General features: G+C 42.2%; 1 protein-coding gene across 7 annotated transcripts; it reads right to left on the bottom strand.

Moving 5' to 3' along the window:
* Positions 1-25,893, bottom strand: HSF2 (heat shock transcription factor 2). Of its 7 annotated transcripts, none has more exons than XM_053283878.1 (13): positions 25,722-25,893; positions 9,919-10,027; positions 8,723-8,850; positions 7,678-7,802; positions 7,347-7,422; positions 6,968-7,029; positions 6,769-6,853; positions 6,009-6,154; positions 3,641-3,910; positions 2,851-2,956; positions 2,521-2,574; positions 1,236-1,320; positions 1-711 (listed from the first exon to the last, which is right to left on the bottom strand). In XM_053283878.1, the coding sequence occupies exons 2-13, from the start codon at positions 9,947-9,949 to the stop codon at positions 422-424; spliced, it is 1,458 nt and encodes a 485-aa protein (XP_053139853.1). In that variant the 5' UTR covers positions 9,950-10,027; positions 25,722-25,893; the 3' UTR covers positions 1-421. The 7 variants fall into 7 exon arrangements, with proteins under 7 accessions (XP_053139853.1, XP_053139846.1, XP_053139822.1 ...); XM_053283871.1 differs by lacking the exon at positions 25,722-25,893 and adding an exon at positions 22,980-23,047; XM_053283847.1 differs by lacking the exon at positions 25,722-25,893 and adding an exon at positions 17,172-17,433.
* Between the last annotated feature and the right edge of the window lie 231 nt (positions 25,894-26,124).

Raw genomic sequence — 26,124 nt, 5'->3', positions numbered from 1 at the left:
TTTCTGGTCCCCTAACACAGTTTTATTTAAACAAAGTTGTAAAAATAGAAAACAAGGTACAGAAGATAAAACTTGGGAGTGCTACGATCTCCAGCCAGGACACTTATGAATTACATGAGTCAGTCTTACATTAGGACCAAAAGTGAACAAGAAAAACCATAAGAGGTTAATATAGAGTGTTTGATTACCTGGTATACTCTGAATACATACAATTCCAAATATGACAGCACTAGAAGTATAATGAACTAATGTGAACTGTTGATGGTTTGTATAAATGCTTAAACTGCTCTTTGACTGAATCTGTGGAAGAGTATAGAACTAGCTGTTTCATGTTTCACATTAACCGCTCTCACAAAATGCAATTTACAAAAGATAGATCCCAAACAATAGGCTAAATAAATAGTTTGTTTTAATTTTCTGGTTAGTTGTTCAACAGTGGCATATCAGTGTCCATTGGCACAGGAGCAAGTTCACACAAATAAAACAGGGTAGCTTCACTCGCTTCTGCTTCCGTCAAGGGTTCCAGACGAACAAGTTTGCTTTGCGTTGGTTGAGGGTCCAGACTGCTTTCTAGGAGTTCGTCCACTTCTAATGGTTTATCTACAGAGGATGCAGATTCAGATGTGGAATTTGTGCTTTCCACTGCTGAGCCTGGATTTCCATCAAGGAATGCAAGAAGGGGGAAGGCAGTATACTGAATGAGCTGTTTATCTATTAAGGAAGAAAAACAAACCAAAATAATAGTCCAATTCAATTGTCATTTGCCTGCTCCCATATAGAAGGCTGAAATAAAAACAAGTAAAATTTGTACAGTCAGCACTAGTTGAATTCACTGTCCAGACATCTGAAGTGCAAGAATAGCTTTATTAATCATGTTATTACTACAACTACTATTACTAGAAATATTTATATACCACTTTTCAACTAAAATTCTTAAAGTGGTTTATATAGAAAAAATAAAGCTGATTCAGTGTTCCAAAAGAGCTCACAATTAAAAAAAACCAAGTAGATACCAACAACCACTACTCGAAGGATGCTGTGCTGGGAATCCACTGCCAGTCTGTGTAGACAATACTGAGCTAAATGGACCAACAGTCTCACTCGGTATAAGGCAGCATCCTATGTTTCTAGTGTGTTCATGTCTAAGTAAAAAATAAATTGATGGGATTTTTATGAAAGCTGACTGAGTTATACACAACCGAACTTCCTTACACTACCAGAATTGATATACCAACCTGATTTGGGGTTAGAATTAGGCACATCTTGTGTAGCTGGCTGAGCACCACAAGTCTTTGTAGTTTCAATTCCCTTTGTCTCCATCTATAGAAAGATCACATGATCATACAAATCAGACTTTAATAAACTTTTAGAAACAGTCAAAGCTTGACTAAAGTATTTTGCAAAGGCTTTTAAGTGTTGTAATTAATATACAAAATGAACTCTAGAAGAATGAACACATACAGGCAAGTCGTAAGCCAGAAGTAGGTTGCACTCAACAAGCTGTTCTTGGGTGAACTGCAGTACTGCTTTACACCAATATGTTAAGAAGATTAGCCTTGCCAGTCTCTGGGCCCTACTGCCCAAAATGGCACCAACCCTTCCTTTTCGCTGCACTGCTTTGCTCCACCTCCTCCCTGCTCTTTCAATTTGCTTAGAAGGAGTGGTAAAGGGATGGAGACCAGACACCCAGGGCACAGCAAAGGAATGGATGCATGGACTTTTAGAAGTGGATCCTCAGTTGCAGGCTGGGGTTCCAAGTGAGGGTCCCAGCTCTTGACAAGTTGAAGACCACTGTCTGTATTAATGTATCCAATCAGAAACTGCAAGCAGCACACTTTGAGGAACAGCATTTAGCAGTTCAGACACAGGACCATAAGAAATCTAACTAAAGTTATCTTGTTTTCGTACTCCAATTAAATATTTATTTTTGTTAAACTTCAGAGGCATATGCTTCCATTCAAGCACAGAGACATTTTAAAGTGACAGAAACTTCTCAATTTCAAACCAGACATCAGCTTATGTAGTTCCCCCACAGAGGTCAATGGAACACACACTTACAGAACAGAAACACACTGTATTTTTGTATTTCTTAGGCAACGATTAGACATACAGCTGTGACTTTGTTCTCTTTTCCATGCTTTCCAGTACTGACATTTTGTGAAGATGTTCTAGGCAAAGCATAAATGTGTACTGCACTTTTAGCAAAAATGACTAACAAAATTCTAATACCAAAAAGTCTGGAAAAGGGAATCAAGTCAAACAGCTGCATTTGTAAGTAATATCATAATCTTGAAATACAAGAATATAGTTATATCCTAACTTTTGGCAGAGCACTGCTAGATGTTGGAAGCTACTTCTACTTGCAAAAGATGACTTGTGCTTACACAGGGGGTCCTTCTGTAAATAGAAAGGTTCCTTATTGCAACTCTCCTCTGTAACTGCACAAACTAGACAACTGGCTGTTGATAAATAGTACAATACTTCTAATTGCTATGTTCATTAAAAACAAAAACCCCTTACTTTTGTACTACTGATAGGACCTGTAGGATTCATCTGCACCGAACTTGAAAAAAGCTGAAGACAAAACATACATAAAAATTTAAGCTTCTACACTCTAAATATCAATTTCATGATTTTAAGCTGTACACATTTCTATAGTAAAGATGCTCTGGCAGAAACGTTGAGTCAAGTATGATCCACTACTTGGTTAGAATTCTTTGAAACCTTAAGGTTTGCACTATTATAATATCAACTCCATTAAACATGTTTGAAAAGTAAACAAAAGGTGTTTTCTCTTCCACAAAGGTCTTGCTAAGTAGAAAATAATCCAGAAGAAAATACTATATTTACATCAACCAGAAGATCTGGGTCTATGCTGAACTGCCGTCCTGAGAGCATGGCCTGGAAATCCTCTAAACTGCAATCAATGCTCTCAAGGTAATCCAGGAGCTCAACCCTGCAAAAGCAAGAAAACTCCATGAAATTCTAGCTTTTCTAAGCATTACAAATGAATCAAATAAGATGCAGAAGTCTGCACACTGTCTCAGTATTCTAAAGTATTACAATCAAATCAAGAAACATTCTGATTAACATTTTCTCCCATTTGATGCTAGCACCAAGAAATCTGAAAAACGTTTCTGCCCCATGACCGGTTAGTAAATAAAATTCCATGCTTAGCACTTATTTTTTTCCCTTCAAAGGTACTAAAATTGGGTGTAGGACAGTGTTGAAGCTCAGAAATTAACGACTGAAGACTATTTGAAATACAAGAGGAATAACAAAATTATTGGCATCTGTAAATGATGCAATGTTGTTCAGGAATGGGTCACAGACACACCACACCAATTCTACAGACTTCTTACAGTCTTTCAGGGTACTATTCTAAGAGTTCTGTTAAGCCTTAATAAAAGCAGTATGTCTACTCTGAGACCACCTGTACAATTACTATTAGAATTCTGAACAGAATGGGGTATCAAGTACAGAAGAACCCATCCTCTCAATCCCATCCCAACAATTATTCCCTTCTCAAAAGGAGCAAGTTAACACAAAATAGAAATATTCTGCAGGTCAGGTAAATCTTCAAGTCCTTAAAGAATACAAGAAGAAAGCATTAATTTCAAAAATGAAGGTAATTACTCACTTTCCAAGAAGGTTGATATTTTGTGAAATTACTCCGTTCTCACTGAGTATAGAATCCATCATTGAGACGGGGTCTTCTGCAGTTAATGCCGACTGACTGTTTAACTGAACAGCACTGGACATTAGTGGGCTTCTACTATCAGTGGAAGGACTGACGGAATCACTGGGTGGAACAGCAACTGGTTCAGCACTTATATTTTCCTGAATTATGGGAGTATAGTCATCTTCGTTGTCATCTTCAACTATTACAATGTCAGGATAATGGCTACAGCTGTAATAATAAAATATTAAGGTTAAAGTAAAGAAGCAATTACTATCTTTCCTTGCAGGTTACTTGGATGTAGAGAGTAATTTAGTTGATAAAATGGGAAATCACATATACAGTGCTAACTACTACCCTGCACTTCCCCTTCTGTGTGATCAAAAGTGCAAAGTATCCTATTATGCAAAGTTCCTTTATTTTGGAAAAAATATTTACCTTGAGCAGGTATTCTTGCAGAAGCTATACTACAACTATTATCAGTCTTGTCCTCAGAATAAATTAATCCTAACCAAGATTTTAAAAAGTACAATTTTACTTCATGCTTGACCAAGAAAAACTAATTTTTAGCCCTCTTATTTCTGCAAGTATGTGTTACTCAAAATATATTTTATTGTGAAAGTGAAGTCAAACTGACCATGAATGTAGCCCTCAGGTTCACCATTAACTACTTAGCCATATAAAAAAACCTAAAGGGGAATCTGTCTTTTTTTTAAAAACTGGAATTTCAATACTGAGACTTCTAGGGAAATATCTCTTTCCACCAACCTCTCTCCTCTGGCTTTTTTCGAGTAGCATAAACATGGCACTGTCTTCCCTTGATCCATCCTGCCTCTCTAAAACCATCTGGTCTTCCTTCTACCTTTAGCTTCCAAACTCATGGAAGGTATTGCTTACACCTGCTGCTTGGACTTTCTTCTTTCCAACTTTGTTCTTGACCCCTTCAAACCTGGCTTCTATACCTCACACTTCATGGAAATTGCTATCACAAGAATAAGCAATTGTTTCCTCATGGCCAAATCAAAAGGTGTCTATTCTGTCATCATTCTGGAGCTCTCTTTCAAAAGAACTGATCACATTATACTCTTGTCTAACTCCCTCCATGCTTTAGGTCTCTGTGACACTGTCCTCAAAGGGTTCTTTTCTGAACTGTAATAATGCAAATTTTTTACAGGGCGACATTCTTCCTCCCTCTTTCCCCTGATCTGTTTTTTGCCCCTTGCTATTCTCTTTGCACACTGTCCCTGCGTATCTCATCAAATTTCATGGCTTTCAGTACTATCTATACATTGATGATACCCAGCTCTACTCCAGGATTTTCTCTTTCTGTCCAATCTTATTTCAACTGACAGTCATATCAACTTGGATGCTTTGTCATCTTAAGCTCAGTATGTCCAACTCAAAAGTCCTCATATTTCTTCCCAAGCCCTTTTCTCATATTCTCTGTCTACTGACAAATATTGTAAGCCACCCAGACACAGAGGTTTAGGGCAATATACAAATATAATAAAATATATCATCCCCTTTGTTGAACAGGCCGGAACTTTGGGCTTTATCTCTGACTCCTATCTTTTATTCCCCACATTCAGTCTCTCCAAATAGAATGCTTTTCCTTTTACAATATCATAAAAATATGTGCTTTCCTTTCTGACCCTAGCAAAAGCTCTAGTTTACACCCTGACTCCTGCAACCTCCTCCTTCCTGGTCTTCTTCTGGCCTATTTCAGCTTCCTCCTCTTCAGTCAGTAAATAAATCATTTATTTACCTCTTTTGCTGCTCCAACTAAGCCCCCTCCTCCAATCCATTCACTGGCTTCCTTTGGGCTACTTAATCCAGAATAGGTTCTTAATCCCTCCACTAACCTGTCCCTTCCTACCTTTCAGATGTTACACTTCTGCCTGTGACCTTCACTTCGCTAGCTTTACCACCCTCAGCTGCCTTAAGGCTTCCTGCTCCCTAAATAAAGGGGAAACAAGAATACTATCTGTGCTATATAAAAACTGGAGAAATTAAGGACTGCTGGAAGATTAGGAACAGATTAGGAACAGAATTTTCTGTAAGGTACAGTTGGATGACATCCTGTCTAAACAACTACATGCGTAAGGAGGAACTGTGGTGATCCTCAATGTGTTTCCTCTCATCCAGCGCACTGGGAGAATGGGGACATTTTGCTTGCTTCCATGACAGAACATGGGATGGGGGGGGGGGGAATTGTGCGCAGGTCCCATCATGTACCCACAGTCTTTAGAAGTGTGCTTCATTAGCTAGGATGTCTGCCTATGTGTCCAGGCATAAATTCGGTAGTTATGCACTTAAAGGAGTTTCTTACGTTGAATCTGAAGCAGCATCCTCACTGTTTTCTGGAGTAACTGGAGGTTTTTCTTCATCAGCAATATCATCAGTGATGTCATAAATAATAATATCATCTGACAGCTGTTCTCTCTGCTTTAAGCTATCAGTCATGTTGAGTGGTACCTGCCCAATTATAAGTGTAAGAACAAAGTTTCATGACAAAAAACCCCCCAAAAACTGTGATTAGAAGGTACTAAATGTTTGCTGAGCTTATAAAGCTGAAACTGATTTAAACATGGTTTACTAAGCTATGGTTGATGTCTGAATTGATAAGACACAGTTACAACTGTAATTATATCACCATGCACTATAGAAACGGGAGCAGAGAAAAAACAAAAGCAGACAAGCAGCAGTAAATTATGGTTTGCCTAGATCTTTAAACCAGCTTGTTTTATGTTTTAAGCTATGACTAGTGCAATAATACAAAGCCTAAAACTATAGGTTTCAATAAAGGGAGCTTACCTAACGTGCTGTGTCAGCAAATAATGGGGGCGGGGAGCATCACATGGAACAATCTCATGTTTTATCAAAAACCTAACTGGACATGGGATGTAAAATTTTTCTTCCCCCCACCATTCCAAAACTGAATATGTGGCTAGTATCCCAATATTCGTATTTTAAACTGCTCTATGCTTGTGTCACAACACCTCACTGAAGCGATTTTATTGTCTACTCAACTGATTGACTTCTGTCTTCCTTTTAGTAATCTGGATAAATATACTTTAAAATTAACTCACGTTATGCTTATTCTCTGTTGGCTCTTTGATTATCTGCTGGAACAGGTTGGACTTTGGAGCTCCATTTGTATTCAGAAGCAATGGACTAGATCAGAAAAGAAGCCAGTTTAAAAAGAAAGCTAAGATTTGAATTAAATGTCTAAACTGACATTTCCAGAAAGTGATTTTCAAATTCAAAAATCATCAATGCTCTAATTACCGTTTACGTTTCAGACTCACAAGTTGGTTATTTTGAACAAGAGTGACAATGAACTGTACAATCTGCAAAGAAAAAACAGCATGTTGTCCAAACGTAGAAGTGAGAGCACAAAAAGGGAAATTAAGCACAGCACATTTTCAGACTACTCTTCAAGTAAACTCAGTGAATGAGTTGAGATGTAATGAGACTGGGAATGATGCTGAACCTATTTTTGCATATTTCTGTTGTGAACAACAGTCTATGGCTCAATATAAAATAGGTTTTTATTCTGCTTTTCTACAAGACTATATTCAAAACTGGCAAAATTATACAATTCAGTACAACATCATCCTAGTGAACAGCTAATATAGATGGAGAATGTCGTTAAAGATGTAGGTACCTTTCGAATAACTTGCTGCTGTTGCAGATGCTTTGCTCTTAGTTCTGCTACTTCTCGCCAAAGAGACTCATTCTCCCTGTTTAAACATTTTTACAGCAAATGTAAGGATTAAGAATTGTAAATGTTTGATATATATAGTTTCCAGTAAATATACAGGAAATACAGTTTCCTGGAAAGTGACATTAACCAATAACGACACAGTAACAGAACTGGACTAGAAGCCTTTTGTATCTAAACAGCACACAGCACTGGATACTAAAACACTAGCCTTCCCCATTTAGATACTCCCCTTCTGAAAAATCGAGCTGTGCTCCCAATAAATAACTTTTACCTCTTCAGAGCAGAGAGCCTGGATTCAATAGTCTCTTGTTTAACTTGAACCTTCTGAGCACTACTTATGATTTTAGACAGGTCTTCTTGACGAATTTTATTTTCTTCAGGTCTCGAAGAAGAAACCTGTAAAGATTAACACCAAAATGTAGTTTAAAATAAGATTATTATTTTAATTCCTGAATTACAGTGGCTGACAGATAGGCATTACTCTAAATAACTACTTAATTTCAACAGGACTACTCAGAAGTAATTTAGTTTAGATACCATCCAGTATCTATTTGGCTGTCTTAAAAATTAGCACATAATAGATTATTAGACTTAAGAGCTCTGTGGGCAGACAAATCTAGTTTTTCTTTTGAAAATGAGAACCAAAATGTTATCTTCCTATGAGAAGTGTAGCATACCTGAACTTTTTCAGCAATTTGTATACAGAAGTTGCTAGCAGTGTTCCCTTTAAGGTAGTGATCCTCAATGTTGGGCCCCCAGATGTTATTGGACTTCAACTCCCATAATCCCCAACCAAAGGCCACTGGGGCTTGGGATTATGGGAGTTGAAGTCCACTAACATCTGGGGGCCCAACGTTGAGGATCCCTGCTTTAAGGTGTGCACATGCTCACAATTTTATGTCTGCTCAGTTAATTTTAGATCCTGCTCAGGTTGAATCAGGAAGGCCCCTCTCTGAATGTACATGCACACACACCGCCTTGATACTGGCAATTTTTAAAAAACACCTGAAAACCCATCTTTTCACCCAAGCTTTCCCAGCTTTTAAAAATTGTCTGTTTTTAATTTTATAGCTGTTTTTAAATTGTTGCATTGTTTTAGCTTTTATATGTGTTTTAATTGTTTAATTTAATTTAATTGTTTAATTTAATTTTAATTTATGTTAAACGCCCAGAGACGAACGTTTGGGCAGTATAGAAATTTAATAAATAAATAATTAAATAAAATACTGCTGCCCAGAACAAAACTCATTCCACACAGAGATGAAAAAAATTGGAGAGAACACTGGTTGCTAGCATCTTTAGAACTATTCACTAACCTTTCTTTTAATGTGCTCCAATAAATCTTCACGTCCTTGCTTGAAATACGGATGCTGGAATTCAACAGGGCCATCCCTTTCCAATTTAACAATGCCAGAGTCAACATGAACTACTTTACGGAAACCATCTGAAAAAACAAACCAAACTATGCAAAAGCTTACTGAAATATTCAAGGCAACAATCCTTGTCAGCAGAGTTAAAAATTCTACAGCAAGTTAACAAAAACCTTGCCATTTTGTGGCAAACAGTTTCACCCACCTTGCTCTACCTTTTCCTTCCACTGGAGCCCATGTGATTAAAAACTACCCTTGATTTGTAGACCACTCTGCTGAACTATCCAAGGGTTATGGCTCAACTCAGCAGCAGTGGAATTAAACTCCATGCATAGCCCCTGTATTGGTGCCATGATTTTGTTTCCCGTCTAGTCTTACGAGACATTGGATCTTTCTTTTGTACTGAAGTCATACATGCTGCTTTTACAATGGTGCTGTTTCACATGAAGGATGGGAAAGCCATGCACAGCTTCCACATATTTAACAGGGAAGCAATATGAAGGCTACACTTGGGAGCTCCTTGTCTTCCTTTTGGCTTTAAAGAAGCAGTAGCTCTTTAGAGAAAAAGGGGAAAAAACTACACATGCAGTCATCACAACATAAACCTATGCAAATAAAAGGCAGCACTATGGCAGCTGTGGACTGTTCTGCAGCAATGGAAAAATAGTGTGCTTTGCTTCCAAGACTTTACAACTAAGTGTACATGTTGGGTGTTTTTCCTAAACAGAAAAAGAACTTGCAGTGTTATAACAGATCAAAGGTTATATTTTATAGGCGATGCTTTCAGGATTGTTTTCTTTTTTAAAAGTCTGTGCCTTGCTCATTCCCCTAATTTTACAGAAAAAAATTATTTTCAGTTGTCAGACATGACTGTAGCTCACAAAGAAACAGATCTCCGTGCTGGGCTGCAGCTAGGACAATTGCTCCCTGATTTGAATCAATTCTTCCACAATATCAATTGTCTATTCTCCTGCTTTTTGCTTGGGGAGATTGCACAGGGCTTGTTCAATATGCAGTAGGTGCACTGCTTCCATCCTTATGACATCTCAATCAAAGACTCCAGCACAGCACTATTTGCCTTTTGGGTCACAGGGGTGATTAAATTGGAAGTGATAAATAGAAGCTGTTGCTAGAAAACTTACACATATTGAGCTGTCTCACAAAGCTTGCCATATTGTTGTGCTTGAAGTACTTTGGAAGAATCTCTTTGGAAAACCTTTGTTCATCCAACACAAGGAAACTCTGTCCATTCTGAAATTAAGATAACACATAATACTCAGGGCCTGAATAATCTGGTTCAGCAATGACAAGCAGATTAATTTTAGCCAACCATTTCACAAACTTCAGTTAATTAGACTACAAAGATAATCTTTCAATACAAACAGAATTTCAGAAGGTATGTCACCAAACTGTTCTACAGCACAAGGTTAAGACATTTGCAAATCTTTCTCATACTATTAGTTTAAGAGGTTAACATAACTGAGTAGTATCAAACTGATATAAAGGCATACTATTAATCTGAAAAATCTAGTAGCATTTATTCAGTTCAAAAACACGTTAAAGTCATCTGAGGAGGTCCGTCTCCAGTTGCCACCAGTTCGTCTGGTGGCGACGCAGAGGCGGGCCTTCTCTGTAGCTGCTCCTGGGCTATGGAATTCACTCCCAGCAGAAATTCGTAATCTGAGATCACTGCTGTCCTTCAAGGGAGCCCTTAAAACGTACTTATTTGGCCTGGCCTTCCAGAGTTCTAAATGATTAATTGTTTTAAACTGTTTTAAATTGTTGCCCTGATTTTCAGAGCTTTTAGCTGTTTTATTGGTTTTATTGTGTTTTAATAGTTTGACTTTAATTGTTAATTGGTTTTTAATTGTTTTTATCATGTTGTGAACCGCCCTGAGCCATATCGGAAGGGCAGTACATAAATCTAAGAAATAAATAAATAAATAATAAAAACAGTCAATACATTGTGTACGAATGCTAATACAAGAAAGATAATACTGAACAATTCAACAAAGCAGCCATATTCAGGTAAAAAAAATGCTTCCAGAGAAATTTGGGATAATGCGCAAGATGGGAGTGAATCCGGCCTTTAACCATTTTTCTTTTTATCTCAGAGCCAGGCCAAAAGTTAAAGTCAAACTCATTTTTCAGTGGACCTCAAACAGCAATCAGTCAATGTTCAAGGCACTGGGAAAGATCAAGTGTGGGGTAGTTTGTGGGGGAAGAGAGCTGAAAAAACTGTAATGAGTATAATTCTGTGGGAAATGTTGGCAGAATCCAGCTCTAGACAAATGGTATGTTTTTCTAAAAATAAAGCATTCAGTAGCACTGTGACCTTGCAAAGCACATAGGAAAGGGTTTTTCAAGTAACCCCCCAGAACCTTTTAAAACCAGATAGAAATGTCACTTCTAAATAAATGAAATGTATTACGGAAAATAAATGGAGTGATAAATAGAAATGATAGTAGAAATTGGATCGATGCAAGTAAAGAAATACACACAGGAATTACAAACAACAACAACAGTATTTTTATTTATTTATACTTACACTATTTATATTTATTTAATAAATTTGTATACTGCCCACTACCGGTCTTTAGACGGTTTTCAGCATAAAACAAACCACGAATAAAACAAACCAAGAATTTAACAGTTAAAACATAAAACTAGATTAATATAGCAATAAATATAGCAACTAAAGAAAAAGCTTGACTGAAGAGATGTGTCTTCAGCTGTATTCTAAAAGTCAACAAGGATGGGGCAGCTCTAACATGGGGTGGGGATGGGGCAGCTCTAATTTTAACTTAATTCAACAAGTGGGGCCCTGGCTGAGAGCAAATTAATCTCTGCAGCTTCTCCTTTTGGACACCAGTTAGTAGATGGAAAGTGGTGATTAAGGTCCCTAGCTAAAAGAGCGCTAAACTCTACAGTCTTTCTGGGCACTGGCTGGAAAGTGGTGACATGCAGACAAAATGGCTAGGCTCCTGGCCTCAGTATAATAAGTAAAGAGGCTTCCCCACTCCTGCAAGGATAGACAGCTCTCAGATCCAATGAAAAGAGCTGGTTTATCTCTGATGTAAGGCCGCTTTCAGGACAATCTGGTGTCAGGATTGGTTTTCCCTCCAAAGCGGAGGTTCCTCCTCCTAAATCAGTCTTAACCTACATGACTAAAGATGGGTCCAGTTGGTAACAACTTCCTATTGTGAAAAAGGGATTAGTCATACTTTGATGGCTGAGTGCTACCTATAACAAGCAGCAAAGATTATCTCCATTTAGTAAAAATGGTGAGGAATGTCCCTCATTCAGAGCCCTCCTTGAGCTCTGTGTAGAAAAGGCTGGGTATGACATAGTAGATAAACGCCCACAATCAGGCTTTTAAGGAGTGATAGCATACAGATCGCCATCTTAGCTCAAGAGTATGATGCTTCCACTCCATCCTGAATGCTCTGAGCGATTCCCAGGAGGTCTTCCTTTCCAGTCAACAGCTATATTCTAACTTGATTCAGAAAGGTTGTTGTATCACTATTCTGTGTTTTCAAAAGATGCTCTGGCTATTATACCACTGTGGTTTGATAATCCTATACCTCAAAGGCAGTGCAACTTTTGCAGAAGAAAACAAGGTTTAGTAAAATATTGATTTCTGTATTGCTCAACAAGTCTCAATATGCATTCACAGGTTCACACATTCTTTTCCATCCCTTCTCAGTGAGGTGCTACAGGGTCTCATTTTGACTATCTATTCAAATGCATGAAACCACCATGTTTGGGAAACTGCTTGCTGCAGCTCCAAATATATGACATAGTATATTAAGAAAACCATATAAATATAAGTATTTTTATTTTTAAGTGCATGACCATACTAACCAATGAAACAGCACCTGTATCTCCTTTTATGTATTGGCCCTATGCCAATCTCTGTCTGTGTGCACCACAGATATACACAGTGTAGCTCAGAACAATCAAGGATAATGCGAAACAAACAAATCACAATGACTTGGTTCAGATATAATACATGGGCCCAGAACTGAACAATGCACAATGTTCCTTAGCTTCAAAACTCCATGCTCCCCCCCCCCACCTTTCACATAAAGAATTCTAGTTCCTGGCTCCTGGTATATACAAACCAGGTGATCCTGGCTCATTCTAACAAGAATTTCAAAATTATCCATAGTTTGAAGTTCAGATATGGAAGGTTCTTCCTTCTATTAGGGCTAACTGCAGACTGTTTAACTTCTAGAACAGTGATTTCCAACAGCGGGTATTCCTTCTGCCTCTCCACACTGCAGCTATGCTAATTGTTCCCCATCTGAGAACTGCCAGCATGAAGCCTACTCACTCTCAGCAATGTGTTCACCGTAATAGAAGAGGAGGGTGAAGACCTGTTTCTCCGATCCTAATTGGCTAGCTATATGCTGAAGCTCAGCATACCCCTCCCCTCAGTCTAACACGCTTCAGAAAATGTGCACCCAGTACTACCATTGAAATTAATACTAATACAACAAGTAAATGTATCCCATTAATTTCAATAAGACAGCTTATGAGCAATTTAGTGAGGATGTAAGCCGGTATAGCCTAACACATACTTTTGTGTGTGTGTGTGTAGATAGTATGCACGCATGCACACATGTACACACTCACTCTTATGAGACAGGCTACTCCAGTCACTAGTTTACAACCAGATTAACTTATTCATAAGCAGTCTTACTGAAACTAATCTAAACGGAAGTACTTACTGTACTCCCACTGACATTTTCACACTCTCTAAACATTTCTATGGGGTACCAGAGCTGAAGGTTTGTGACAGAAGGAGTACATATGCAAAAAAAAAAAAAAAAAAAAAGCTGGGAACCCCTGCTCTACAACAGAACACAAACTGCTCAGCCTATTGGTACAGCTGTATGACTTGCATCTCCATCTACCTATCTCACCCCAAGTTTTGTTTCTTTGTCATACTGATGTACAGCCCTCCACAAATCTATGTGCCATCCATAGAGGACTAGGGCGGTATCTGGGTTCTCCCTCTGTTTCCGAGACCCTTTCTTATGCTCGTGGACTTTAGCTGTAGACAGTACTTCCTTGTTAATTCTGAAGTTAATTCTCCTCTCAACTCCCATTAGAGGAGCAACAGTGACAACTGTTCATAAGAGAAAACAGAGAAATCCAGGACTTTACTGTAACTGATTTGTGGCATGCTGACTGTCATGCAGAAAGATTTGTCATGCTGATTGCATACAGAAAGATGTGAGCCCTTTGGGGACAGGGATCCATCTTATCTATTTGTTATTTCTCTGTGTAAACTGCCCTGAATCATTTTTGGAAGGGCAGTATATAAATTGAATTAATAATAATAATAATAATAATAATAATACCCAGGTGTTGTTGACTACAGCTCCCAGAATCCCCAGCCAAAGGTCACTGCAGCTAGGGATGCTGCGACTTGTAGTGAATAACATCTGGGAATCCCTGTTAGAGGGAACACTGTTGTCCATAGTCAGGATAGCAAATGCCTGTAGCCAGAAGTCAGGAGAGGGGCAACTGTATAGAATATTATGCTCTTTAAAAAGGTATGCTATACTTTTAATACCACTGACCTGGCACAGGGAGCAGTAGCAATGCCTCAGCACACACAGGATTTGGACTAATATCCAATTAACCCAGATCACATCTCAAATTCCACCCAGTTTTTCTCCTTATGTCAGGAGAAACAAAAGTCTACCTTGTGTGCTGGACACTAGGTAGTCTACCAAGAACACAAATATGACAAAAAACCAATGGAGATTTGTTACACTGGTGAATCTTTTGTTCCACCAACATAAGGTGATTTAAAAGTGATCCTCTCTTTACCTACTGGCTAGGGCAGGATTGTCCTGTAAATCTATTTTCCTATAGCTTAAGATTATTTAACAATCTATTTTTACCTACAATAGCCTCTTAAGCTCAGAATCAAACACTAGAAACAAGAGAAGAAAAATATGTACCAAGTGCATCATGTGCTAAAAATAAAGTGCCACTGTTAGCAGGCTAGGCTATGTGAAACAAAGACAATGCAAAAAATTATACCACTCCCTAGGATGCAAATGTTATTTGCTTAAGTCATGCAAAGACTATATGTGAAAATTGAACATCCTCGTTTTTCCGCCCCACTATTTTAATTTGTACAAGCTCCAGAATAACCACATTAAAACAAGAGGACTTCAACATTTTAAAAATGAAGGCAACAAGAAAATGCGACAGTTTGATTACCTTAATAAGGCATACTATTACCATGGGAACACAGCCACATTCCTGTGACAAAAAGATCACTACTGAAATGAGCGAGTACACGCACATCTGAGTACACACCTCCACATTATACTTTGTTTCTAGATTGCAAAATATATCTGTTAGACTCATGAACAGATGCAGGTGTAAACCCTTCCAACTTTTTTTCTGGTCATGGAAAATTTGACTGGCAAGTGTATTCCTATGAGCAAAAATAGCAATCCAGCTGTGCAATATGAATAACCTTCTTCAGGTCAGATATGACTAGGTCTATTAGGCAATCAACCCTTTCAAAATATACACCATCTAAATCTGCACTATTCCCAAATGAAGAAGATGAAGATGGACACAGCCTTCTTTCATTGTCTTTATTAAATTCAGACCTAAAAGAAGAACATAAAGTGTTCAGTAAATTAAAAGTTTCTTAGGTTGAGGCAGTGGTACCCCTGGTGTTCAGGTGGTGGCCAGAGGTGCTTTCTATCAGCTTCAGCTGATATGCCAGCTGTGTCTGCCTCAGAACACTGGCACATATTTTATTATTTATTTAAATTATATACCACTGACTCCAAAGGTTCAGGCAGTTCACAAAAACACAACAAAAACAAAAGAAAACAAGCTGTTAAAATAATTTAAAACATTCAAAGATTACAAAAAGCCTGGCTAGAAAAATGTGTCTTAATGTGTCTTGGTATAGGGTGCTTTTAAAGGTGGGTAAAGATGTTAAACTACAAATGTCTATAAGGAGCACATTCCACAGCCCAGGAGCAACTACAGAGAAAGCATGATCCTGTCACCGCCAGACAAGCTGGAGGCCTACGGAAATGGACCTCTCTCGATGATCTTAATGTGCTGGTAACCTTCAGACTGGACCACAGCGATGCACTCTATGAGTGGGTGACTTTGTACGTAGTCTGGAAACTGCAGTTGGTACAGTGTGCAGCAGCCAGGTTGGTCTCGGAGTCATCTCAGAGAGACCATATTACTCCTCTGTTGAAAGAGCTACACTGGCCGAGTATAAGTTTCCAAGCTAAATACAAGGTGCTGGTTATCACCTAGTAAGCCCTAAACAACTTAGGTCCTGGGCATTTAAGAGAAAGTTGTCTTCTTTGCTATGAGCCACATTGCCCATTGAGATAATCTGGAGAGATTTGTCTATGACAGCTCGTCACTGGCTCATCTGGTGGCTACTCGGGGTCAGGCCTTCTCTGGTGCCACCCCCGGGCTTTGGAATATGCTCCTTGTTGAAATAAGAGCCTCCCCATCTCTGGTAACTTTTAAAAATTATTTTAATGTTTTAATCATTTTTAATTTTAATTAATTTTTTTTTGTTGGAGAGATTTTGGGTGGTATATAAATATGTTCAATAAAAAAGTATGTGTGTGTTCAGAATACTTCATGTTCATGATCTCACTGAGATACCTTTAGTTCAACATCAGATGAGACCTGTCCTAGGCCACGAAAGACTATGCTTTCATTAGCCTTTAAGGTACCACACACTTGTTTTGTTTCTGCTGTAACAGACTGATGCACCCTGGAGATTTACAACAATCCTGTAAGATACGGCTTTAAATGAGTTCCCACGCACATGAAAACCATTATCGAAACCTTTGCCACACGAGGTGTTTTATTTGGGCATCATCTGCGTCTAAAACACCTGGTATTAAACGCTTGATTTGCCCTATATCCCGTCGCACTCCATGCATACTCACGGCGGTCACGTCGGAAAAGGCACGTCACATCCACGTTTTTGTTTCTCAAACTTGTACTCAGGGTTGGCCACGACAAGCCACACCCGTGTCCGTGCGACTGCTGGGAGCCCTCCTGCCCGCAGGTGCGAGAGGCTAGGTAGGCCGCCATGTCCTCTCTGCATCCCGGCGGAGGCCCTACGAGGCGCTTCTCCCCCATCGCCGGCGCCAGAAAATAGAAGCCTAACCACGCCTCCTCCCCCTCCCCGCCCACAGGGGCTCTTTCTCTTTCTACCCTTCAGGCCTTTTGTCTGACGAGGAAAAGAAAACTTAGCAAGGCCCAGAGAATGAGGGAGGGGAGGGCCCTCTCTTCTTCTGCCGCGCACACACACACACACACCCCTCCTGTGGGGAGAGGGCAAGTCTCGCTTTCTCTCAGCAGCGCTTACCTGGCTCCACGTGATCAACTGGTTACTCGGTGCGTCGCCCACCAACGCCCAAAGTTTGCTGAGGAAAGCCGGGACTGCAGCGCTGGTTCCCGTCGTAGCCGCCGGTTGCTGCTTCATTGTCGCTCTAGGAGGGGAGGAAGGGAGGACTCGGCCGCCGTCGCCGCCGCCTCCACGAGCACCCACCCCTTTCGACTGCAACCAACGCATGCGCACCTTCCGGCACGCGCAAGGCCGCGAGCGTTTCGCCCCGCCCTTTACATAACGGGTCCACGTGCACGGCCCTCACGTGCCACAACAGCGCGAGTTGTTCGCTCTCATTGGAGGAGGCGCTAATGGATCTGCAGGATTCCTATTGGCTGAGAGCAAGGCAGGCGGAAATTTCCAACCGACGTAGAATGCAAAATAGCTAACCTGGCTGGCCAATCGGGGAAAGAATATCCTAATAAGACTGGATGGAGAGGCAAGCCAGAGCCGTGTATGCGCGTGCGCGCCATTAAAGCACAAGACGTCACCAGGATAGAGTGGACGGGAGAATGGGGCGGCGTGTGTTTGCGTAAGCGCAAGTCAAGAACGCGTGGGACCCATAAGAAAGTAGATGTTCAGACTTTTCGGATTTCTCCTTATATTCATTGTGTTTTATTGTCCTGTATTCTTTTATCATGGATTATGTGTTTTTATGCTTTTGTTATTGTAAGCCACCCTGAGCAGCACCTTCCAATACATGAGCAAGTACTGTTTACACCTTTACAAGCAGAACTTTCATCTAATAGGTATGCCTAGGTAAATATAACTTACTAGTATCTTTCAGCCCGTTGAAATAACAGGCGCTAGTTGCCTTCTCCGCCCTCCCCTGCCGCCTCCTCCCAGCTGGACTTTCCGCCTCCCGCAGTGGTTTTTTTTGGGGGGGGGCCTCCGCAGTGGTGCCGCCCGCCGATGCCGCCTTTGGCCTTCTGGGCGGGCGGTGAGTTCCACCGCCAAGAGTGCCGCCTACCGACCCCCCGCCGCCGCTGCTGTCCTTTTCGGCGGGCGGGCCGGACCCGCCGCCGCCTCTCCTCTCCCCACGGCTGGGCTGGACCCGCTGCCTCTGCCCTCCCCGTGGCCGCCTCCGGCCTCCCCTCGGCCAGGCCGGCCAACATGGCTGCCTGGTGCCTGCGGTCGTGTCTCCCTCGGCTGTTCTCGGCATGCGCACCGCGCATGTCCAGAACGGCCGAGGGAGACACGGGCGCAGACACCGGAGGACACGGGCGCACACCCAGGCACTTTATTATAGAGGATACAGTGTTAAAACCATCCCATCTCTTGGAAAGCCACCACAGCTTACTTCCCTCTATTGGGAAGACTGTCCTTTCTCCAAATGTACTGAGAAGCCTTTAGAAAAGAACTGCCAATATCTTCAGAAATCGAAGTCTAAATATACTAAACCTTCAGTTAAACTTCCCAATGTACATTTTTTCATTACTTGGGGAACAGTGGGTTTATTTTTCTAGATGGTTACTACAAATTTGTATGAGCAAGTCATACAAACAGCCTATAGTGGCGGGCATACTTGGGAGATAGATATATTCCTGTGTAGACCTGAGTTTGGAATAGTTCTAGAAATATGGCAGGCAAAAGAAGAATCAGTCAAGGCTTTAACCAAACTAGACTAGCAAATTTAGAGAACAACACAGTGGCCAACAGATTCGAAGAGGTCATTATACCAAAGAAAGGAGAATTAACAGACTGTGCAAACAATCACGCAATATCCTTAATTTCACATGCTAAGAAAATAATGTTCAGGATAATCCAACACAGATTAGAGCTTTATGTGGAAAGGGAAATGCCGGATGTTCGGTTTCAGAAAGAGCAGCGGAAGAACATTGTTGATGCATGTTGGATAATTAAGAAAGCCAAAAAATACCAAAATGAAGTCAATATGTGCTTTATTGACTACAGAAAAGCCTTCGATTGCATCATCCATGTCAAGCTGTGGAATATCCTTAGGAAAATGGGTGTCGCAGAACATCTGATTGTTCTCATGAGAAACCTATACACAGGACAGGAAGCCACTGGCTCCAGATTGGCAAAGGAGTAAGACAAGGCTGTATACTTTCTCCTTCTCTATTCAGTTTATATGCTGAACATATACTGAGAGAAGCTGGATTGGAAGAAGATGAACATGGTTTTAAAGTTGGAGGATGAAACAATAACCTGAGCTATGCTGATAACACCACTCTGATTACTGAGAATGCGGATGATCTGCAAGCTCTAGTAATGAAAGTCAAGGAGAAGAGTGAAAAAATGGGACTACGACTAAATGCAAAGAAGACTAAACTAATGACAACGGGTACATCAACCAGCCTCAGAATTGCCAATGAAGACATTGAAGTGGTGGATAGTTTCTGCCTTTGAGGATCGACCAACAACAGTAAAGTATCCAGCAGTCAAGAAATACACCACACACTAGGACTTGGTAGGGTTGCAATGAAGGCCTTGGAAAGGATATTTAGATGTCATGACGTGTCTATACCCACAAAGATTAGAATCGTTTGAACAATGGGTTTTCCCATGACACTCTATGGGTGTGAATGCTGGACTTTGAAGAAGCAGGACAGAAAAAGTATTGATGCTTTTGAACTTTGGTGCTGGAGAAGACTTATGAGGATACCGTGGACAGCCAGGAAAACAAGCAAATGGATCATGGAACAAATCAATTCAGAATTTTCATTCAAAGCACAAATGACCAGGCTCAAACTATCATACTTCGGATACATTATGCAAAGATCCAGCTCCCTTGAGAAGTCCATAATGCTGGGAAAAGTTGAAGGAAAGAAAAGACGAGGACGACCAGCTGCAAGGTAGATGGACTCGGTTACGACAGCAATGAATGCACCACTGAGAGACCTAAAAGGCCAAGTTGAAGACAGATCATCCTGGAGAGAATTTATCTATGTGGTCACTAAGAGTCAACACTGACTTGATAGCACTTAATCAGTCAGGCTTGAGTTCTGTGCATACAACAGTAACTGGTAGATGCAGAGAACATTGAACTTGGGCCAGGGTCTGAAGACTTTATCTTGACTTCCTGTGGATCAAATTCCTGTCTTAAGTTCAATTGCAATAGAGAACTTAGAATTTTTAGAATAAACTAGCTGAACCCGCGGGGAGCATCTGTGTGCTAGGACTTTGTTGTTGTTCTGCCCCCCCCCCCCCCAAATCCCCTGCTTTATTGCTCAGTGACAGCCACCCACTCTCAGCTGCCCCCTTCCCGCCACTCTCTCACTCATGCCCCCCTCCCCGCCACTCGCTCACCCCCTCTTCTCTTCCCTATCTGCATATGGAACCCCCACTGCCTGATCACCACAGTGCTTCTGCTCTGTTACCTGCAATTAGTAAAGCACTTTATGGTGGGGCTTGCCATGTATGTTCTTAGTGTATTTCATAGATAGATAGATGAGGGAGTAAAAGGTTTTCTAGAAAGAGTAACAAAGGAAGTAGTTGTTGTATGTATAGTACTACTTGCAACAGAAAGCATATGTTGAATACAAACATCACAATGTTCAGTTAGGATGTCCAGGACAATTGCTACTACCTTCCTTTTGCACTTACTGGTGCCTTTTAATTAAAAAAAAAAAAAGCTACCTTGAAGAGCATAACTTAAGCTATGGGGCAGGACATGTGGATTTTGTTAAGGGTATCTCTCTCCTAACTCAAGTAGTAGAAGCGGAAACCAGACCAGGGTAAGGTGTTTGAAGTCACCTCGCAGTGGGACGCCACCAACCATTTCACGCCCCGCGGTGACTTCACGCGCTTTGCAGACTGGCGTTTTGTTCATCACGCCCGCCTCAACGTGGTCCCCCTGAACGGAGCAGTCAAGACAAGAGACACAAGAGACAAGCGCTGCCACCGCTGCAGCCACCCCAATGACTCTACCCCATGTGCTGTGCTGCTGCCCACCCCACTCGGCTGCTTGGCAGCACCGGCCCAACGCAGTGCTGTACCGCCTGGCCAAGGCCATCCCCACCTCCAAAGGCACATTTGCTGTCAACCGAGCCGTGCCCGGGACAGGCAGCCAGCTGTGGCCTGACATTGTGGTCCGCAATGAGGAGAAGAAAATAATCATGGTTGATGTCACCATCCCCTTTGAAAACCGGAAAGCGGCCATGACGGAGGCCAGAGAGAAGAAGCACCAGAAGTATGCCCCATTCACACAGGCACACAGGGAGCGAGGCTATGAGGTCTCTGTCCACGCCCTGCTGGTCGGGGCCCTGGGGGGCTGGGACTCTGCCAACGAGCCAGTTCTGAGAGCCTGCGGTGTGGGCAAGTGCTACGCCAAGCTCATGCACAAACTGATGGTGTCTGACGCCATCCGGTGGTCCCAAGACATCAACATAGAACACATCTCGGGACACCGCCAGTACCAGGAGCCAGCTCACCCCCCTAACGTCCCAGGGGGGGAGCCGGACCAGCCCGCTCCCCTAACCCAAGAGGGGAGGGGCCACTGAGCACTCAAAGGAATGGCTTGCCCTCCTAAAACCCAGAGGAGGGGAGTCACCCACACAGCTTGCCCCGCTACGCCCACAGGGGGCAAGCCAAGCCACCGCACCCCATGGGGGAACGGCTCGTCCTCCTAAAACCCAGAGGAGGGGAGCCACCCACACGGCTTGCCCCGCTACACCCACAGGGGGCAAGCCAAGCCACCACACCCCACGGGGGAACGGCTCGCCCTCCTAAAACCCAGAGGAGGGGAGCCACCCACACGGCTTGCCCCGCTACGCCCACAGGGGACAAGCCAAGCCACCGCATCCCACAGGGAAACAGCTCGCCCTCCTAAAAACCCAGAGGAGGGGAGCCACCTACAGTTTGCCCTGCTACGCCCATGGGGGGCAAGCCACCACACACTCCACCCTACCCTGGTAGAGAGGAGTTCCACCAGAGCTGCGGACAAGCCCAGTGAGGTTTCTTTTTTCCCCTGCAGAAGGATACCAGACCACCTGGAAACCCCCAGAGGACACCCCGGACAATGTGCCACCTCCCACCCACAAGTTGAGACCGGGTTCCCCCGTTCTCCTGGCTTGGACTCTATCCTGGACTCTGTCCAGATTCACATACGCGTGGAACCGAAGGAGGACTTGCATACATTGGCAATGCCTTGCAGCTCGCGACTAACTCAGATGGACACTTATTTTCTTATGGCTGTCTTGAGCTGCATGTATGTATGTACGTATGTATGTAACCTCCCGCCTCGGGAATGTGATCTATAACATATCTGCATGCTAAACAAACCATGCCAGCACAGTGGCTGACCACGCCAGGAACTCCTGCTGACAACACCCCTGGAGGACCCCCTGGACCTGAAGAAGACCCTCCACCGTCAAGGACCCACGCCCAGAGGCTGTAATTGGCAGAAGAAGACTGGCACGGCCCTGCCGGCCACACGCAAGGTGAGGCTGGGATCTGTCCCTCCCTTGGACCTTTTGGACATTGCTCTCACTGAACTATATCCAAACCCATAGGAACTTGTGTACAGTGCTATATTCTCTCTACCATTACAACTACACATTCGTTAGTACACAGCCATGTTTTATCAGGAAATTCTATTCACTGTTGCTTTTGTAAACCATATGTTAAGCATTCTCTAATAAAAGTCAATCTGTACTTGCTTGTAAATAGCACATTGAAACAAATACTTTACTCAAACCTGTAAGCAAATAATAAATTAGATCCTGTCAGGATTTCATCCTTGAGACATAGTTGCTTACTTAGTCAAATGGCAGTGTGCCGAGAGAAGTAGGGGGCTCCAGACACCAGGATAACCCCAGTAATTACCTTTCAGGAGTCAGTAAGGGATCAGAGAGGCATGCAACAGCTGCTGGGGGATGGAGAGAACAGCCAAGGAGGCAGCTGAATGGTGGAGAGGAAATAATGATGATATCAGCTCCACAGTTTTGTCATTCTTATAACCCTTGCTAACTGGGCAAAGAGGCACCTTTTAAAGTGATAACTCCCTTATATTATATGGGGAAGAGCAACTGTTCCTATCTCAACACAGTATTCCTCTAGTGCATGCCTGCTGTTGGTCTACAACTCCCACAATCTCTGGCAATTGGCCACTGTGGCTGGGGATTAAGAACATAAGAACAGCCCTGCTGGATCAGGCCCAAGGCCCATCTAGTCCAGCATCCTGTTTCACACAGTGGCCCACCAGATGCCGCTGGAAGCCACAGGCAGGAGTTGAGGGCATGCCCTCTCTCCTGTTGTACTCCCCTGCAATTGGTACTCAGAGGCATCCTGCCTGATTATGGGACGTGCAGTTAAAAAACAGCTAGGGGGGCCTAAATTGAGCAGGTCTGCTTTAGTGCCTGTTGCTGGTATTTATCTTGTGTTTAAGAACCTAAGACCAGCCCTGCTGGATTAGGCCCAAGGCCCATAAAGTCCAGCATCCTATTTCATGCAGGGGCCCACCAGAAGCCTCTGGGAATCCAATGAACTAGGGGTCATCCCACGAAACTGATTGCCAAGTAACTAAGGACTGACAAAATGAAGTATTTTTTTCATGCAACACACAATCATCCTTGGAATTCCCTGCCACAAGATGTGGTGATAGCTAACAGCCTGGATGGCTTTAAGAAGGGTTTAGATAAATTCATGGAGGACAGGGCTATCAATGGCTACTAGTCTGAGGGTTATAGGAAACCTCCAGCCTGAGAGGCAAGATGCCTCTAAATACCAGTTGCAGGCATGCCCTCAGCTCTTGCCTGTGGGCTTCCCATAAGAACATCCCTGGATGGCCCAGGACCCATGCAGTCCAGCATCCTGTTTCACACAGTGGTCCACCAGATGCCACTGGAAGCCTTCAGGCAGGAGTTGAGGGCATACTCTCCCTCCTGCTGTTACTCCCCTGCAACTGGTTCTCAGAGGCATCCTGTCTTTGTGGCTGGAGGCGGCCTATAGCGCTCCGACTAGTTGCCGATGATAGACCTCTCTTCCATGAAGGTATCCAAACCCCACTTAAAGCCATCCAGGTTGTTGGCTGTCACCATATCTTGTGGCAGAGAATTCCACAGGTTGATTATGCATTGTGTGAAAAAGTACCTCCGTTTTTTGGTCCTGGATTTCCTGGAAATCAATTTCATGGAACAACCCCTGGTTCTACTGTTATGTGAGAGGAAGAAGAATTTCTCTCTATCCACTTTCTCCACACCATGCATGATTTTATAGATCTCTATCATGTCTCCCTGCAATCACCTTTTTTCTAAACTAAAAAGCCCCAGGTGTTGTAGCCTTGCCTCATAAGAAAGGTGCTCTAGGCTCCTGATCATCTTGGTTGCCCTCTTCTGCACCTTTTCCAGTTCTACAATGTCCTTTTTTAGATATGGTGACCAGAATTGTACATAGTACTTCAGGTGTGGTCGCACCATATTTTGTATTATAATATTAGCAGTTTTATGATAGGCATTATAATATTAGCAGTTTTATTTTCAATCCCCTTCCTAATGATCCCTAGCATAGAATTGGCTTTTTTCATCATTTACTGTGTAAATGGCTTTGAGAGCTTTTTCATTGTAAAACAGTACATACATATTTTTAATATCTCTGTGTACCATAATAATAAATAATATTCTCTGACATTTCTACAAAGGGCTCAGAAATACCCCCTGACCTGTCTGAAACCGTAGAGCAGGGGTTCCCAGCATGAGTTCCTTCAGATGTTGCTGAACTACAATTCCCACCATCCCCAGCCACAATTTATTGTAGCTGGGGCTGCTGGGAGTTGTAGTTCAGCAACGTCTGGAGGAACTCAGGTTGGGAACCAGTGCCCTAGAGAGCTGCTGCCGGTTAGTGTTGCACAAAACTAAGCTAGATGTACCAAATGGTCTGACTCAGTATAAGGCAGTTTCCCATAGCAATTTATGGGCACTATGTGTGAAATAATATCACACCACAAACTGTTATCATCGAACTTCGAAGGTTAAGGGACCTGCTATAAAATAACTTGTGGGTTGCCATTTTAGATGTTAGTTTCCATGGAAACATACATGAATGATATTATTGTATGAAAGCTTTAAATGAGCCTAGCAGATTAGTACCATTTCAGAATTTTGTATAATCTTAGTCAAGAGTTGCAAAGCATACATTGTAGAGTTAATCTGGAGTAATAACCTATTTATTTGTTTTACCTTGTGAAGCTGACTTGCTTTTAAATGCAGAAGCCTTGGGTTTAGAATTGAGCTTTATGGAAAAGTCATGCACATATGATTCATAAGACATTAAGGTAGTCTGGTTCCATCTGGATTAGAACACCTATGAATTTAAGGTAGAAAATCTCTCTCATAACACTAGAACCCAGGGTAATCTTATGAAATGGATTTTCAGGCGCTTCAGGACAGACAAAAGAATAAAAGCTATTCACACAGTTAATTAACATGACTTTAAAATGTGTTGAAATAGATATATGGAGGACAAATGTATCAATGACCACTAGTCATGATGGCCGTATGATTTAGAAGCAGTATGCCTCTGGATACTAGTTGCTGGGAAGCAAAAACAAGTGATGGGTGTTGCCTTCACCTTCTGTTTGTGAGTTTCCCAGAGGCAGCTGAGTGGCCACTTTGTGAAAGATGTTGAAGCTATCCATTTGAGCAGGAAACAGCGTGTCCTCCTGAATGCAGCTGGAACCCTATTTCAAACCTCATAGCAAACACTGAGCACATGGTGAAGCCTCGGCAGGGAGCGTGAGAGACTGACGATCAACATTACAGGGTTTTCCCTCAAGGGGTCCTCCAGCCTCCTCCCTTCCAGCAGCAGCCCCCTGAGTGGCCAGGGGTGATCCCGTGACCCAAGAAGACCACTCAGAGGGCCCCAAGCTGCAGTCCTGCTTTGCAGCTCCCTGATTGGTAGCCTCAGTTAACTCTTTCTTGGTAAAGGCACTGAACTTTGTCCCGATGCCCAAAAACTCCTGCTCACAAGGCAG

Source organism: Hemicordylus capensis, chromosome 1, assembly GCF_027244095.1.
Source record: "Hemicordylus capensis ecotype Gifberg chromosome 1, rHemCap1.1.pri, whole genome shotgun sequence".
In the NCBI taxonomy this organism is placed as follows: domain Eukaryota; kingdom Metazoa; phylum Chordata; class Lepidosauria; order Squamata; family Cordylidae; genus Hemicordylus; species Hemicordylus capensis.
This window is presented reverse-complemented; position numbering and strand designations above follow the sequence as displayed.

What these genes read in the sequence shown, in the direction of transcription:
- HSF2 (XM_053283847.1), bottom strand. Translation starts at nt 17,378, where the DNA reads ATGCGTTGGTTGCAGTCGAAAGGGGTGGGTGCTCGTGGAGGCGGCGGC. An exon ending in AGTTGATCACGTGGAGCCAG is followed by an intron (nt 10,028 to 17,171) that starts GTAAGCGCTGCT and finishes TCTTAATTTCAG; the next exon opens with AATGGACAGAGTTTCCTTGT. An exon ending in AGCAGCAAGTTATTCGAAAG is followed by an intron (nt 7,030 to 7,346) that starts GTACCTACATCT and finishes TTTTCTTTGCAG; the next exon opens with ATTGTACAGTTCATTGTCAC.